The 18,559-nt window shown below is 37.7% G+C and overlaps 2 protein-coding genes across 3 annotated transcripts in view; both read right to left on the reverse strand.

Annotated features, from left to right (window-relative positions):
- Nucleotides 1-5,303: 5,303 nt before the first annotated feature.
- Nucleotides 5,304-9,571, reverse strand: LOC144419964 (uncharacterized). The gene is made up of 5 exons (XM_078110248.1): nt 9,469-9,571; nt 8,718-8,791; nt 7,772-7,787; nt 6,497-6,844; nt 5,304-5,434 (listed from the first exon to the last, which is right to left on the reverse strand). The coding sequence occupies exons 1-5, from the start codon at nt 9,515-9,517 to the stop codon at nt 5,304-5,306; spliced, it is 618 nt and encodes a 205-aa protein (XP_077966374.1). The 5' UTR covers nt 9,518-9,571.
- Nucleotides 9,572-12,560: 2,989 nt separating this feature from the next.
- Nucleotides 12,561-18,559, reverse strand: part of LOC120336587 (coiled-coil and C2 domain-containing protein 1-like) — a 34,287-nt gene continuing 28,288 nt past the window's right edge. For both annotated transcript variants that reach the window (XM_078119774.1, XM_078119773.1), the window contains exons 20-22: nt 17,794-17,984; nt 16,752-16,828; nt 12,561-15,831 (exon numbers count right to left, since the gene is read on the reverse strand). In XM_078119774.1, the coding sequence (XP_077975900.1) occupies nt 15,748-15,831; nt 16,752-16,828; nt 17,794-17,984 (352 nt within the window). In that variant the 3' untranslated portion in view covers nt 12,561-15,747. The remainder of the gene's footprint in view (nt 15,832-16,751; nt 16,829-17,793; nt 17,985-18,559) is intronic.

An 18,559-nucleotide genomic window follows, 5' to 3' on the forward strand; every position in this document is an offset into this window, starting at 1 on the left:
TCCATCGTCGCGTTGTAATGTTGTTTCAAGACCAACACTCGGGACGTTTTCATTGATCTATTCGCCTCGAGCCGGTTGTAACTGGTCCTCACCGGTCAGCTCTGAACGTTATTGTTACATATGTATATAAGCTTTCAATTTCCCATTTCGGTCTTAACAAGACTCTATAGATAAGAAGCCACTTATATTTAGGGTGCTAATACAGCTTAAAAAAACAAGAATGTGCAACATTTTTTGTCGGTGGGCTATATAACCAACTTCTGACATCTAGCTAAGCCACAAAAAAATTTAGCTGGAAAGGCAAGAAAAGAGAATGTGGCTATTGCTTAGCCCTATAGTCAGGGATTCCATACCGTCCTTATTTCTAAGGATTGTCCTTATTTTTGGCTTACTTTTAGCTGGTGTGTCCTTATTTTGTCTTATTTGAACTTCAAAATAGAAGCTTTGTGTTGTTTGTCTTATTGCCAAAGCCCTATTGTGGCATCATAAAAGCAATACAATCTTATTTGGAACACAAAGGGCAAGGCGCAGATAGGCATGAAGCATTGTTAGTGTGCCGATCCTTGGGTTTTGTCTCAGTGTTGGTTATTTTAGCCTAAATTTAAAAATGAGCAAACGTAGGAACGTTTTTCGTGAATACAGGAAAGAATTCAAAGTTAAACCAAGCTTGAAGGGTAAGTGCTTCGCACACTGTGACATCTGTAATTGTGATATTAACCTGGAACCCATAGGAAAGCCAGCTATTTCTGCTCACAATGCAGAAATTTTTCCAGTCGTCCTTATTTTGGGTTACAGATCGATGAAACCCCTGCTAATAGTTATAAAGGCAAAACGGCAAATAATTAACGCAGTAGGCTATGTACTTTTACCCATGTGAGCGCCTTTTCAAACATGAAATGTCGTATTAGGATGTACACTTGGCGGACCGGTTTGTAGACCGCGGGCCTCCTCTTGCTCACCCCGGCTTTAAAATAATCGGAATCTGGCTGAAACTGAACTGGACACATTGATTCAATTACCACAAATGATGAAAGAAAAGATCACCATCAAACCAAAAACCCATTTTGTAGTCAACTCAAGGGAGGCCAACGCAGGTAGCAATTGTGTCCTGATTGTTATTTAGTAACCACTTTGGGATTTACCCAAAGTGAAACAAAGTTTTCAATTTGAAGCGAACAATACAACTGAAATATTTGTTAGGCTTTGTTTGGATAGTTTATTTTTGTCGCTTTTGTCTCACTAACAAAAGAAATGGCATAAAGGGTAAAGCAAAAGCTTATAAATGAAGGAATTCTCTGAGGAGAATCTCTTTGTTGAACAGATTTTTATCTCTGTTATTCTAATGATAAGAGAGAATATGCGCTTCGTCGGGAAAATAATTTTTACATAAATAACATGGCCTGAAAATTTTCGGGCGGCATATGATTGAGACCAACGACCCGTTGAACAGGAGACATGAAAAGGGAATGAAATTCATTTGATTTCGTAATTGGGTTATTTAGCATCAAAGGAATTACCTTAACGTGAAAACGATTTTTGGTTTGAAACAATGCAAGAGTGATTTCAAGCACGAACATGTATCAATAATTTTATATGGTTATGACCAGGTCTCGCTTGTTTCAGGTACAATAATACTCACAGCAATAATTCTTACCAATAAAAGGTATTTTTATCATTTCGAACAACCCATTGACTGAAACGTTGAAATAACCTGTGAATATGGTGCGATAAGTACCGCACTGTACCTCAACACATACTAAGTTCAGGTTGAGCGCCATTTTGGTGCACATATTTCGGGAGCTCCCCCTGATCTAACATAGCCCATTAAGAAGAACGCAAATGTTGCATAGGCATTATTTATTTAAAACGACGAAAGAAAAATTACACGTGTGATCCAGTATAGATTACGATTATTTATTATACATTTATTACTGCAAAATAAAATGGGATTTGTATATTTATCCCGGGGTGGAGAAAAGTCGATAAGCGGCACATTGCATACCACGACCTTTCGTCGGTATACACGTCAGGGTATTGGTATACCGGTAGGTATTTACCCAGAGGAGAAAAAAATGCGACAACACAGCTTAATCACATGGCAAATCATCGCCTCTTGTCCTGTTACCAGTACATGTCGGGTATCGGATTAGGTAGCCAGTTGTTCGTTCCAGATACAAGGCATTGGCCTGCATACTTCATATCTGATGAAATGAAGCTAAATTATGGACGACAAAGAGCAATATTAAAACTTAAATTTACAGATTTGACATGTTTATCTTGGGGAGAGGAACGCCGGAATGATGACCCATATGCCCAGCCATTCCCTTTCGTCATGTTGGATGTGGGATTATTTGCTAAATATACAACGACTTTGATGGGGTGCAGACATCCCACTCCTGACAAAAGAGCTCATTGTTGAATTATATTTGGACGATTCTTATGGCATATTATGTACAGAGCTCAAAATGAAATCATAAACTCTTGAACATGAAGTCAAAGGGTAAACGAAAAGATGGCTTACTAATGTGGAAAACCGCGATAATGTTCGGACCATCTCAATGGTTCGGTTGGATTGTTGCGCATATTTTGTGCAAAGCTTGAAATGAAATTTTTTTTTGTAAGAGTGATATCATTCACAAAAAATGGGATTGAACATGCATAATGAATAAAGGGATATCATGTTTACCCAGGGAGTGAAAAGTTGGTAAGATGACTTTTCTTCTGGTTACCAGACCATATCTGGTATGGGAATAGTAAACCAGTCATTTGTTTTAGATGCATGGACTTGGTGATGGAGGAAAGAATGAATAGAACGTTCCATTCTTCGCAATTGGACGTCGAATATACTATTGGGTGTCCATAAAGTCCCTTCACAATTTAATTTTTTGTTATGAAGTTAGTTCTCAATATATCTTAGCCAGGTTTGTTGTTTTAAGTCAATAATTGTTTAAGTATTTTTAGTTCATTTAATACATCTGTGAGGGCCAAAACAATATATGGTATCGATAAATTTTGTATTGCACTTTGCATTGCAATTTTCAAATTTTTGAAATTTCGTCCAAGATTTCGCTGTATTATTTTATCCATGTGGACACTGGCTGTCTGGTTTGATTCTTGCTACGCGAAACTCGGAATTTTTTTGAGGGTAACGATAGCGTCAAGAGTAAGGACTGCTTCGCTCTGTGTAACGTGTCCATATATTTGAGCATTGCTTTGTTGTTATTGTAAATGTAATTGCAATTTGATATTTTTTGCACAAAGTAACTGTAATGTAATTGCAAAAATTTAAGAAAGTAATTGTAATTGTACTGAATTAATGCAATTGATCCAGCTCTGCAATCTAGTAAGCTTTTCATCCGTTCAGAATGAAAAAAAAAATTTAGTCTAACCTGTCTCTGTTGACGAAGTCGACTCCTGGAAGGATTGAGTGAAAGCCGTGGAAGTGATTGATGGAGTTGTGTACTCGTTGTCAAGCACATTCGTAGTTGTGATGTCACTATTTTTTGTTGTGCTGGAGATATTTGCCGATGCAGACGACATAACGGATTCACAGATGGTTCCGAAATATAGCGAGGAAGGAGAAACGTTATAAATCCCCGTCTTGGTTTCCTGGTCTTTACTGGCGCTAACAACAATAGTTGTGTACGATGCATCGGCAGACGGAAAACCAAGAAGCCAGGCTCTACTTGGCATGGATACACCTTGACCGTTTGTTGTATAAAGGTGACCGTTCTGTCAAAAATATAGCAATATTAGATATGTAGTTTAGGAAAAATATGTAGAGAATGACTGAAAGGATCTCCCTCTCGTATGACATATTCTGACACGACAAACAAGCTAATTTCGCTCCTTCAGTTTTCTGCAAGAAACTGTATGAAGCGTGATATTCTGCTCAGTCACACTTCGATGATTACTGTTGCGTCATAAACTCTATACATGAATGACAGGGGTCGACAACCGATGGCCCGCGGGCCGGATACGTCGCGCAAAGTAAAATAATCTGGCTCGCGAGGCTTCCCTAAATTATAGTATCAAAACGGCTATTTTGACGATTATAGTTTTTACGTAAGTGTGTAGACTAAATTATATTATAACCATACAAGTATATAATTCACAAGTACTTGTTTAATGAACCTATAATTTAATTATAATTAGACAAATGGCAACAAAACGCAGAAAAGTTGATGCTAAGCGCAAAGGGTTCAATGGCGCAGAAAATATTCAAATGGGATTTTGTTGAGGTGCAATGCAACGGGGAAATAAATCTGTATTCTATTCGAGAAAAGTATCAATGCTTGATTTTTTAAAAAATTATCTTCTTGAAGGAAATTCCTATCCAAATTTGACAAATCATTGAAAAACATATACGGCTCGCCAAGAATTTCAACCCGTAATTTTGACCCGCGAGCGACAAAAGGTTGCAGGCCCCTGATCTACGAAAATGAAGAATATTTACTTAACACTCGAACTTCTGTTTATGTATTATTGTACTTTTCAGTAATGTAGAACGATTCGCACAAAAATTATGTACTCTGTTAATACATCAATTCACCTTGTAAGTCATTCCAGTAAGAAGTACAACAGCTGACAATCCCTCGGGAATCATTGTGCGTAAATAATCTTGCAGTTGGTAGTAGTGTGTGACGTCATAAATATTAGCCAGCTTGTTTTCACAGAGAGATACGGCATCGTTGGAAGTGACGTTGTTCGTCTTATAAATAATCGCGCGAAAGCATTTCAAATCGTAAACCAGGCCACACTTTTCTGAAAACAAAAATTACAAGTTTTATCAACCGTTATGTGTAAACTGCAATCCACATAGTTGGGTGTTTTGAGTAATACTACCTTACATTGCAAATCTGTTTCTACACTCATCCCCGACACACATCCATTCACTAAAACTTATTAACTGGGTCTCCCATGTTTGACACGAACTGGTGCCAGATTCTGTCCTCACAATCAAGTGAGCTTACTTCTCATTCAGGGTAAAAAAATCTTAGTCGGACCTGTATCCACAGTCGAAGTTGACTCTTGAAAGGATCGAGTGGATGCAATGGAAGTGATTGATCGAGTTGTGTACTCGTTGTCAAGCACCTTAGTAGTTGTGACGTCACTAATTTCCTTCGTGCTGGAGATATTTCTTGTTGCAGACGACATAACGGATTCACAGATAGTTCCGCTATATAGCGACGAAGGAGGGACGTTATAAATCCCCGTTTTGGATTCGGGGTCTTTACTGGCGCGAACAACTATAGTTGTGTAAGATTGATCGGTAGACGGAAAACCAGGAAGCCAGTCTACATTTAGTGTGTGACGTCATAGATATTAGCCAGCTTGCTTTCACAAAGAGATTCAGCATCGCTTAACGTGACCTTGTACCTGTCGTAAACAATCGCTCGAAAACACTTTGAATTGTAAATCAGGCCACAATTTTCTGAAAACAAAAATGAAAGATTTATCGTTTTATTATCTACTATTATTATCGTTTTATTTCTATGTTGTTGTTGTTATTCTTCTCATTGTTGTTACCTTATGAAAAAATCGCTTTTCTCATTACTAATGGGCCAATGGAAATTTTTAATGATGAAAGGTAATATTTTCGCTGTTACTTTAATTTATACCTAGATTTCCTATACGATCTGATATTTCATCCGAAATTCTGCTATATTTTTATTTTTCATGGGAACACTGTTCATGGCCGTTTATGCATCGCTCTCTTGTTGTCAGATGTTCAGAAAACAGAACAGAAATTTCATACCACGTTTTTCATATGTCTTCGAACAAGGCTCTGTACCTGGGGCTAAAGAGGGGGGGGGGGCGGTTGTAGCTTGAAACGCTTTTTAGACCCGCATAACTCTTGAGAACCCACGTTTTCACGGAGCCGCTTTTGCGGTCTAACTTGAAAATTAGAAAATTTTGAACCTCCTTGCATTTCAAATTCCTGCGCACGCCCTTGCTCTGTGTGGGTTCGCAGGTTCGAATCCCATGCAGGGATGGTTATGTGCGAGAGGATTGCTGGACTCCTCGCCGTCGTTGGGTGGTTCACGTAACCGCTGGTCGGTTACGGCTTCCTCCACCACCAAGTCCATGCTCCGAAAACAAACAATATAACTAATCCCATACCCGACTTGGAATGGTAACCGGACGAGAGGCCATGGTTCGTCATATGGATAAGCCGTCTTATCGGCTTTCCCCTCCCCCCCTCGGATAAATATGTAAATCCTATCCTATCCTAGATAAATCATGACAAACTGAGTGGGATGTTGGGTATGGGATTTCAACTCGAAATGTGTAAAATTCGATTCACGTAGTTAGGTGGGTGTTATGCATGTTCGACCTCAAATTACACAGCTATTTTATACACTCCTCCCCCAAAACACCTTCATTAATTGAAACACACACACTAACTCCTTCCATGACGCCTGCTGGTGTCAGATTCTGACCCCACAATGAAGTAGGCTTACTACTCATTCGGTATAAATAATCTTAGTCTAACCTGTAACCAAAGTCGAAGTTGACTCTTGAAAGAATCGAGTGGAAGTTATGGAAGTGATTGATTGAGTTTTGTGCTCGTTGCCAAACGCATTAGTAGTTGTGACGTCATTAATTTTATCCGTGCTGGAGATATTTCTTGTTGCAGATGACGTAACGTCTTTAGTGATGTCATTACCTTCAGTAACGAAAGTCGTGCCATCCATCTGATTCGGGGTTGTTAGGTCAAACTTGGTCACTTCAGTTGAATGAACATTGTTGCCATGGTAAATTTCGGTTGTTATGGTAACTTCATCAATCTGTTTGTCCAGTAACGCTTCCTCCAGATTTTGAGTCAATTTATTTCTCAATTCTGCGGAAACGAAAGCTTTTTAACGATGTTTCTCAATTTTTACTATACTGTCGGGTATAAACGATTCCGGATACTATATATGGTGAATGAATTTTGACTTCAACCTCATCTTTCAAATTCATATTTTCTAAAAAAATCTCAGGTTCGAATTCCATGCCACCATCCAACACAGGGTGTAATAAATACGGTAGGGAATGCCGTAGTGGAAAGATCCTAAGCCTCTCAAAAACATCGTTTGATATTAGTTGCTTTTCACAGCTCAATAACTCATAAATTTGCCCATATCTCTAATGATTATAGAAAATAACACGTGTCCAAAAATTCACTGCACCAAATTTCGCAGTAGGAAATTTCGTCGTATAGGGTTATGGTTAGGACTGGGCATTTCGAATCGAATATGAAATTATTCGAATCGGTTCAGAGCAAAATTTCGAATCGCCGCCATCTTGTTTTTTTTTCGTTAATGATCGAGGTAAATTCCTCAATTCTTTTTATTGAAGCCTTACTTTTTCAACGCAATTCTGACATAGGACGTATTGATGATAACGTGTTTTTTATTGTGTGTGATCGCTCAGGAATATGCCTGAGTGATGTACTCTATGTTTTCAGTAATTTATGTGTCTGGAGGACCTAATACAATAGGAAAGTTACATACAATTACATATCTCCCAAGTATTCGAGATTCAATTCGATTCGAAAAAATTATTCGATTTGAATCTGAAATCATCAGGTATTCGAAAATGCCCAGCCCTAGGGTATGCTCTTGAAAAAAAAAAAATTTTTAATGAGAATTTACCTCAAAAACCTAATTGTTTGCATCACAAATACTTGTTTTACAGCAAAATGTTCTTGCGGCGATTTTCCCTATGCGGCAAGATTTCCCACGGCAAAATTTTCTAGAACCAGAATAATAAATTAGTAACTTACCTTGCTCATTTTTTGCCTGAAAAATAAAACAATAAAGTTAAGTGGATTAAAAAGGGTTAATGAACATGATATTGAGTGCAGTGTTCCCTCTAATTCCCTCTAAAATGTTACACTGCACAATTTTTTGTTTTTCTGCGCATGAATATTTTAAGGCTGAGCAGAGTCCTAAATGATTTAAGAACTCTGTGAAATAATACAATAATATATATTATCAGAATGCAAACAAAGTACACATTTAACATAATAGCTTCTTGAATTGCGACATCGGCCAGCGCTGGCATTGTAGAATCGGCTAAAAATTGTCCGTACCAAATGATTCCAAAGAAATCAAGGCATTTGGACGAAACAGACACGTGTGTGACATCACAATGAACAGTTTCGTCATTTTTACCACTACGTAAGCTTACTACGTGAGCTAAACGAACATGATGCGCTTTACATAACTTTTGAAACAATATTTTTTTTGTATAATGACGTGATACGACGCTTACTCGTGCCTTTTGCTTCGAACAAAGCCGTTTGTCGAAGTTCGATCCAAGGCATATAATCAGTGGTGAGATTCAAATTTTTTGTTAGCCAGTTCCGTCACAAAGGTCATTTTTTTCAGCCGGTTCTGGTGTCAAAAAGTCAAAGCCAGTAACCAGTAATGCTAACCGGTTCGCTGATCTCATAAAATTCCGTGAGACAGTTCTATAGAACCGATGCGAACCGGCTGAATCCCACCAGTGCATATAACGCATTTTCATCTATCTCGATTGGTTCACGCGGTGAAAGGATTATTAATTTCAAGCCAGAAAACGTCTGGTTTTCAGTAAATCGTTCAAGAATAGAGCAAAATGGTGTTGAATTGAATGAATTCATGCCATACTGCAAATGCCGCACAATTGCATTTAAAAAACGTTAAAAATTGTTCGAGAAAATGCCCCCTATGCTCACTATAACTCACCGTAATTGTTTCCTCCTGGCGGTATGACGTCACCACAACTCTGCCTCTGAATTGAACTTTCACAGAGATATCGACTGGGAATGTGAAAAGAAATATTGGCTTGAATTTTGTACAATTCCGACTCCGGAAATTTGAAAACAAGACTCCGACTCCGGAGAATGAGATTCGAAAAATTTGAAAGAAAAACTCCGGCTTTGTTTCATTTAAAAATCAGAATCGAACTCCGGAAAATTTGTAAATAAGACTCCGACTCCGGAGTGCGTGAATAGTACTTTATGTGTTCGATCTTCATGAAATATCACTCGCGTCGGTTGCGTTCAGTTAGAATACCACGTTTTCCCAACCGGAAAGTAATTTTGTGTTTGATGTATAATTATCGATATTGTTTAGTCTTTCTGCTTACTATAATACTTATTTATGCACATTATTTGGTGATTCCGAAGTATTCGTACCAAGATGGCGTACAACATGAACATAGTATATGTGTACCGGTTAGGATTAAGGTTGTACGTCATCTTGGCACGAATACTTCCGGAGCGCCCAATATTTAAACTGCACAAAACCGGAAGCGGTGCTCCAGAAGTATGCGCACCAGGATGTCGCACAACCTGAATCCTAACCGGTACACACATACTATGTTTAGGTTGTGCGCCATCTTGGTGCGCATACTTCTGGAGGTCCCCGGGAGCGCATTGAACATCGATTCATTGAACACCCCGACGAGAATATTACCAATATTTAAATCAATCACCTGCCGTGGAAAATCCAATGCACAAGAACAACAGCTTCAATCTTTCCATGGCAGCTTGCTTCAATTCCAAGCGCGAAATTTGCCTTCGTAAAGAGAAGTCGATATCAGTGCTTTTTAACCGTTTTGGTGGAGCAGAGGTCAAGTCCAGTTTTTTCCAACCAGTAAAAGACAAAAATCATACAAAAAAATAAGGAAAAATGATATTTGCATCACTGGGAAATGAAAGCCGGATGCAACTGAAACTGGTTATCGAACAGCGACACCAAAGGTTCGGTACTTCCGAAGTATGTGAATCAAGATGGCGACACCGGTACGTAGTATGTACACGAGGTTAGGTTAGGGCGTTCGGCCATAATTTCAGGTAATAATACTGCGGGAGTTACTTGGCTAGTTCCTGAACTCGTAATGTAACTTTATTATGGAAAATTGGAATAAAAATATGGCTTCACCCTAACCTGGTACACAGACTATACGTTCCGGTGTCCGGCATCTTGATTTACATACTTCGGTAGCGCCACCCAAGGTTCTAACATCTAATTGGACAGATTTTGGAGGGAAGTTTCAAAATAACTGATATTAATGGTGAATACCATATCGTCACGCTAATAACTGAATTGCGTAAGTCATTTTTCGCAGTTTTGAGAAAAACGTAAAAAACTTCCTAATGATATTGTTATGCCATTGAGAGTCGATAATTTGCCATGGTTCAATTTTTTGATCGTAGCCGGATTTAAGTTAATTTGTATGACGCAGTTAAGTGACGTAATAATGTCGCACTGTGACTTAGGCACAAAGGTGTCTATGACTTGGGGACATTTTGCAATTTTGCAACTTTACTATATGCACCAGTCATGAAACCTAAACATTCCAAATATTTCATATTATGAATTTTGCGTATTAGCCAACTAATACCAATTATTAGAGATTTGTACTAGAAATTACCGTGTATATGAGCAATAAGCCCAGGGAATAGCCGGGGATCTAAAAACTCTCAGGAATTACTGCACAAAGAATTGCATAAAGTATACAAAATTATGATACTAACAAAACAAAATGTTCCTTTAAGTGTCGCAGGTTTAAAATCATATTGGCAAACTTGATAGATATTTGATTATATGAATCTTTCGTACAAAGCCACTAATGCTAAAATGTGAGATTTGAAGAAACACCCCCAACGCCATGTTTTATGAGAACAAATTAGTAATTATCCAGTTGTGATTCGTAATGATTTTAAAATTTGATTTTCCAGCGCAATCTGCATTCTTAACCCAAACCTTAACTGGATAACGAGAATATCGGTCAGAGACCGAAGACACATCGATCGAAAGTTAGGGGATCCCAAAACAGCGCTCTTACTCCATAGTGACACCTTGTGTCCCATCACTAATTAGTTAATAACTCGCTAATTATACGACATAATTCATCCAAAATCATATGATGAATGCACATGCAAAATCTGAAGCAGATTCAATCTCGCTTTCGTGAGATATCGCGTGCATCTAACAGACAGACAGACAGACAGACAAACAAACAGACAGACAAATACCTATCAACATACTTACCGATTAAAATCGATAAGTAATTACCAATTTTCCTTTTTTGATTATATTTAAACAATATACATATATTAATATAAACTCTCGAATGTGAATGGAAACATGGGGAACCCCCTGGACTGAGCTGGTGGAACCTCAGGGACCGATTTAAAGCCATTGGTCTTCAGGGTGGTCCAAACCCAGGTCCATGGGCCACATTTGGCCCGCCACTTCAATATCTGTGGCCCGCGTTGCATTCGGAGAGGAATCAAAAAATCGCATTTCGTGTGTTTCGTCATAAAATTAACCAAAAAATCTGACATATTGTTGCATCACTAATGTCACTAAATTGGCTATTGTTATGGCTTGCTGAGGCAACTAGCGAAGTTAAACGAGAGAGGTTCTTGGCACTATTGTGGCCCGCGAACAATGCAAAAGTAATTTTGTGGCCCGCGGAGCTGCCAATCTTGGACCACCCTGGTCTATATATAGTTCTCCATGGTGGCGGCTGCAATTCATCTACGAATACTATTCCTTGGACCATGTTCACAACCAGCCGCTGCATTCCGTGTCAATCATCGTTATTACTTATCGATTTTAATCGGTAAGTATGTTGATAGGTATTTGTCTGTCTGTTAGATGCACGGGATATCTCACGAAAGCGAGATTGAATCTGCTCCAGATTTTGCATGTGCATACATCATATCTCGGTCCAGAAGCCTATTGATTTTGGGCGAATTATGCCGTATAATTAGCGAGTTATAAATTAATTAGTGATGGACACAAGGTTTCACGATGAAGTAAGAGCGCTGTTTTAGGGATCCCCTAACTTTCGATTAATGGCTTTGGTCTCTGACCGATATTCTTGTTTCATAAATTGTTAAATAACAGGAAGACGAATTGTGGTAGCATGTTTAGCGTTTCCAAATTCTAAACGGTTTCCTTGTCACTGACTGGTCCTTCGCATAATCGTACGTTTGATTCGGATTGCCCGGTATCTACAATATTATTTAAAAAGAGCACGGCGTTTAGTTAACTTACGCCCTAATCTTAATTTAGTGCTTTTTTTCAGAAACCTGTAGAACAAATCTAAAACATAACTAACTTGTTAGCATCGCGACCTGACTGAAATTGAGCAATTTCCCGGAGTTATTTTTAGGTCCATGCTGTCAAAAAGTTTGTAATTTCAATGTCATTTTAGTGTAACCCTCTTAGGTGATTTATTGTAAATAAGCTTGTTTATTGACGAGTTATATATGGCCGAGTATAATTTGCAATAAGTTGTGAATATTTTATTTTGTCGCTGACCCTAATCTGTGTAGCTGTATGACATCATAGGTCATTAAAATACTTCCGCATGCGTACCTGTCCCAGGCCCGTTTAAATGAGTACACAGGATATAAATACCTACAATACGTAATATACCGTAGGTTTATACATGCAATATCAACCATTGTGCTACGGTCGTCTAACGTAAAAAATAGAAAAACAAAAACGGGTTTGCCGACTATCCCGTTATTCGAGATTCTCCGAGTTTCAATGACAAAAACGCAAATGTTGCATAGGCATTTATTTAAAACGATGAAAGAAAAATTACACATGTGCTCTAGTATAGATTACGATTATTTATTATACATTTATTACTGCAAAATAAAATGGGATTTTTATATTTATCCCGGGGAGGAGAAAAGTCGATAAGCGGCACATTGCATACCACGACCTTTCGTCGGTATACACGTCAGGGTATTGGTATACCGGTAGGTAATTACCCAGAGGAGAAAAAAATGCGACAATACAGCTTAATCACATGGCAAATCATCGCCTCTTGTCCGGTTACCAGTACATGTCGGGTATCGGATTAATTAGCCAGTTGTTCGTTCCAGATACAAGGCATTGGCCCGCATACTTCATATCTGATGAAATGAAGCTAAATTATGGACGACAAAGAGCAATATTAAAACTTAAATTTACAGATTTGACATGTTTATCTTGGGGAGAGGAACGCCGGAATGATGACCCATATGGCGAACCATGGTCTTTCGTCATGTTGAATATGGGATTATTTGCTAAATATACAACGACTTTGATGGGGTGCAGACATCCCACTCCTGACAATAGAGCTCATTGTTGAATTATATTTGGACGATTCTTATGGCATATTATGTACAGAGCTCAAAATGAAATCATTAACTCTTGAACATGAAGTCGAAGGGTAAACGAAAAGATGGCTTACTAATGTGGAAAACCGCGATAATGTTCGGACCATCTCAATGGTTCGGTTGGATTGTTGCGCATATTTTGTGCAAAGCTTGAAATGAAATTTTTTTCTTGTAAGAGTGATATCATTCACAAAAAATGGGATTGAACATGCATAATGAATAAAGGGATTTCATGTTTACCCAGGGAGAGGAAAGTTGATAAGATGACTTTTCTTCTGGTTACCAGACCATATCTGGTATGTGGTATGGGAATAGTAAACCAGTCATTTGTTTTAGATGCATGGACTTGGTGATGGAGGAAAGAATGAATAGAACGTTCCATTCTTCGCAATTGGACGTCGAATATACTATTGGGTGTCCATAAAGTCCCTTCACAATTTAATTTTTTGTTATGAAGTTAGTTCTCAATATATCTTAGCCAGGTTTGTTGTTTTTAGTCAATAATTGTTCAAGTATTTTTAGTTCATTTAATACATCTGTGAGGGCCAAAACAATATATGGTATCGATAAATTTTGTATTGCACTTTGCATTGCAATATTCAAATTTTTGAATTTGAAAATTCACCATTTTGACGTCAAGCATTTACAATGAAAACTTAAGAGCAATGACAATACTTGTACCGTTACACATACCGTTGAATTCAAGCTCGTCAAAATCGTCAGATAAGAAACACAGAACGTAAACAGAGGGTCAAGAAAGAAAGAAATATATAAGTAATTGCCTTTCACTGGTCATTTATATAAATTTTAGGCGCTCCAGAAGTGTATGTACCAATATGGAGGTAACTTATTTTGTTCGTCTATTTTACATCAAGTTTTGTAAAGGGACTGAATCCTATGGGCAGTACCCAATTTTTTATATATGACAAGCAAAATGTGCTGTAGAGGTTCAGAGAAAGAAATGTGAGTATATGGATAACAAAGAATGGATATATGGGTTACAGCCTTTTACTAGACATTTTTTTCCTTAACTAGCACAAATTTCAAAGCCGTCAAGAGAAAAGTGATTTTCTGCTATAACAACACCAAGACCATCCCACAATGACAGCAACTCAAGGAAGTATCCATTTTTCCAATATTCCCATTTCTGTGGACAATGTGTCCATGCATGAAATATTCCTGGAGTGAGGTGCTTTATAGCAGCCTTATATAGCCCAGGTAGAAATTTCTGAAGTTGGTTTTATGGCCCTTCAACAAAAAATGTTGCACATCTGTGCATTAGATGAATAGAGACACTTTGAGTCATTATTAAATTGTGACTCGAGTTAGTTAGTTAGTTATGGTAACACAACATGACCATTCCTAAAAACAAAACGATCCGGCACTCCAGAAGTATGTACACCATGATGGTGCACAACCTGATAACCGTAACCTGGTACACATCCTATGTTCAGGTTGTGCGCCATTCTGGTTAACTTGAGTTACTCGATAGTGGTATTCATAATTGAAAGTGATTGATTGCCTAACACACTGGTTCTTAACCAGAGGGCCATGGCCCATTACTGGGCCACAGGAACATATTCAGGTGAGCCATTGACCTATTAAAAATTGCTAGAGTTGTCGATAAAGTTAGTTAAATTTGATGGTAGTAGCAATGGATGATGATGTTTTTGTTACACGGTGATAATTTTTCCCTGATTATTATTAACGTAAAAGTGTCTCTTGAACTCTTGGTACTCTTGAAGTATATGCACCAAGATGTTGCATAACCTGAACCCTAACCTGGTACACAATCTGAGTTCAGGTTGTGCGCCATCTTGGTGCACATACTTCAGACACTTTTACTTTAATATTAATTAGGTGAAAATTACCATCGTGTAACAAAATAAAGCATCATTTGGTGCGCATACTTCATGAGGTCCAAAAATTATATGTTTTTTTTATAAGTTTTCCCCCCACATAAAAATGTTAGTTGGCCACTGAATTTTTTTGCAACGAAATTGGGCCACAAAAAAAAAAGTTGATTGAGAACCGCTGGATGAATTGAATTGAAAAGTGATTTCCTGTTGTAATGAAACCACAACACATCCACTCCTCTCTCTCCCAACAAGGTGTTTATACATGAAAAATTCGGTGCTCCAGAAGTATGCGCACCAAGATGTCGCACAACCTGAATCCTAAACAGTACACACATACTATGTTCAGGTTGTGTGCCATCTTGGTGCGCATACTTCTGGAGGTCCAAAAATTCTTATAAGTGAAGCGCTTTATAACAGCCTTATATGTAAGTGTTTGACGGAGCCATTATCGATAAATAGTGACTCAAGTTAAAACTTTAACTGGAGCCTCTTCTATGGCGGTTAGCCATAATTAAAAGTGACCGATGAAATAGTTGAAACAAAAACCAATTTCCTGTTTCTATAAGTGAGCGCTTTATAACAGCCTTATATGTAAGTGTTTGACCCAAGTTAAAACGTTAACTGGAGCCTCTTCTATGGCGGTAAGCCATAATTAAAAGTGACCGATGAAATAGTTGAAACAAAAACCAATTTCCTGTTTCTATAAGTGAGCGTTTTATAGCAGCCTCATATGTAGGTGTTTGATGGAGCCATCTTCTGAAGTTCATTTTCAATCATTTTCCTTTTGGTTAAGCTGAACTTAGCTTGATCCTGCAAAGAAAGTAACTATTATTTAAATATGCTTTTCTTAGTTCCATTACATTTGAAGCAGTTTCCACAGAGCACGGCGCGTTGGCAGAATCTCATGGTCTGGTGAGAATGACGTCATCGGAAACACCGCGATCTTTAAAATTTTAATGAACGATTATCAAATATCTTGACTATGTTTATCATAATAAAAATATCAAAAATAATGTAAAAAATATTCTATCCTCAAAACTGCTCACGTGTACGATGAAACATATCTAGAAAATCCCAAAAAATGCAAATATCTGCTCTGGTGATCACATTTCCCATAAGAGCTAATGTTAAAATTTTTTACATCACTTTTATTTTTGCGCGTAGGATGGATTTTAAATGAATAAGGTCTATTGCACCTGCATACTATTGCACCTATGGGAATTTTTTTTTTGGATAGTTGAACCCATACTAACCCTAACCCATGGATTTTAGCACCCACATATAGATTGAACTCGCGGATATACGGGTGCAAACGTATGGGTTCAAATGTACGGCCAGGGCTTTTCTTATTTATTTCAGATGAAAAGAAAGCCGATAAGACAGCGGTCCTGAAAATGTGCAAATTGATAATTGCGGCGCGAATATCAACAGAATTGTGTTGAACATAATTAAAATATGATCTACTATTTTACATACTTTATCTATCTACTTTATACTTTACATACTTTGTCTATCTTTTCTATTGTTTCTCACTTTTCCTGTGTGTAAGTATGATAAATCCTTTTTACCTTTCTATGTTATTTAAAGTGATAAGACAATACAATTCCAGAAATTATTTTAGAAATTTTTACAATCTTTCCGAGAATAGTGGCACCCGTGGCATCAGTGACCACCTCCTGTGAGCCTTGTAAAAAGGCTCAAAAAAAATTCACATCAAATTTATAACTTACATGTTTCCCTTGCCTCACATATGTTTGAGCTTCTTTCTTCAAATTTTCAGTTTCAGATTTCAAAAACTGAACATAAGCTGGAATATAAATTAATTTTTAGATACTGGTAATTGAATCTCCAAATGCTTGTTCAGAGTACAATAAACAATACATATTTTAAATCAAAATCATCGTTATGAACATTCAAACAAGTTTGCTGCCAACTCGCAAAAACAATCAAAACAAGCATAGAAAATCTGGATTTTTTCCAGTCCCCGCCAACCCCCCCCCCCCCCCCCCCTAATATAAAAATACTCACATTATTCAGTCAGGGTTTGGGTTAGAAATGCAAATTGGGCGGGATAATTCAATTTCAAATTATTCCCAGCCCCAATTCCAACTGGGTGATTACTTACTCGGTATTTTAAAACATGGCGGGGTAATATTAGTGGGGGGGGGGGGAATAATTGGAAAGGGTCTGACAATTTTGCAAAGGTAAAGTAAGAAAATATTTTTTCTGTGGTCAAGATCGGAGGAAACATTCATTAAAACGGCGTCTGATTCTACATTTAAGGACTGAATTTTATATTGAAACTTAAATTCAATGAAGATTAACAAAAACCACTCATCCCACTTAGCATTTCCCCTTTCCGTCAAAATTTTTCTCCGCATTCAGTTTTGTTGACTCCCCAAATTTTGGACTGGTTACCCTTATAGCTCTTGACAAAATTCGGTACTCCCGTAGTATGTGCACCAGGTTAGGGTTTAACTTTATTCCTATTTTCCTTATTCGGATTCTATTAAGAGTTCAGGGACTGTCTGTGTTAGCCAAGTGAATATACCCTCTGCCCATAGGTTTCAGTTCCTTTACACAACTTGATGTGAAGTGGGCGAACAAAATTAGTTACCTCCATATTGGTACACATACTACTGGAGCGCCCAGTTTTGGTCCCTCTCAAATTTCGGACTGGATATGCCTTTGTACCTTTATTGCTCTTGACAGCATGCTATATTCAAAAACTCAAGATTCCAATTTGGAAAAGAATCATGATAACCCACTCACCGCGCTTAGCATTCATTCCACCTTCTCGTAAAAACTTTTGCGTCGCATTCAATTTCGTTAAAACTGTTTGTTGATTTTGAAGCACAGAGGTCGGAGGTCGTTCGCCTTTTCCTTGCAGGTCTTTGATCTTTGCTTCCACCATTCGTTTTTCTAATGCTAAGACTTCGAGGCTGCCAATCTTAGATTCTTTCCTGTGAGAATATTATGAATATTGTATAATATAAAATGGAGACTGCTGTAATAGTTAGCTGACAATGGACTTTGAGACAATCTTCGATATTTAAAGCAAAACGGCGACTGCTGTAAAGATCAACAGACGAGCGTGATAAAATTTGGGGTAAAATATTTAATATAGAATTCTATGAAGAGGAGAGTGTGTTTCTACATAGTTATCGGATTGAAATCAATATATAGTCAGTCCTAAGTTGAAGGCTGTTGTATTCTATGAATATCTCACCTGCTCTCATAAAATTAGGAAACACAACCAAAAACTGACAAATAGCATACAAATGAAATTTGAGAATTTAAAAGTGATATCCTTCTGGAGAATTCTTCTATCTTAGAGCACGGAACATTTAATATTGATTAGGCCTTAAGTCGCGGAGACAACCAATAAAACACAATCAACCCCGCAACAACAAGACTAATAAAAATAATTGGCAAAACACTCCCTTCTGTTTTCAATTTTACTTTGCTATTTTTGTATCAAGATCACAATTTTATTTAGAGGCATTTTACCCCACAAAAAGACATAAATTCACAATCC

The sequence above is a fragment of the Styela clava genome, chromosome 2, assembly GCF_964204865.1.
Source record: "Styela clava chromosome 2, kaStyClav1.hap1.2, whole genome shotgun sequence".
Lineage (NCBI taxonomy): Eukaryota > Metazoa > Chordata > Ascidiacea > Stolidobranchia > Styelidae > Styela > Styela clava.

Coding starts and splice junctions, on each gene's coding strand:
- LOC144419964 (XM_078110248.1), bottom strand. CDS start 9,517: ATGGAAAGATTGAAGCTGTTGTTCTTGTGCATTGGATTTTCCACGGCA. Junction 8,792..9,468: donor CATTGGATTTTCCACGGCAG/GTGATTGATTTA, acceptor TCACATTCCCAG/TCGATATCTCTGTGAAAGTT. Junction 5,435..6,496: donor AACTTCGACTTTGGTTACAG/GTTAGACTAAGA, acceptor TTTTGTTTTCAG/AAAATTGTGGCCTGATTTAC.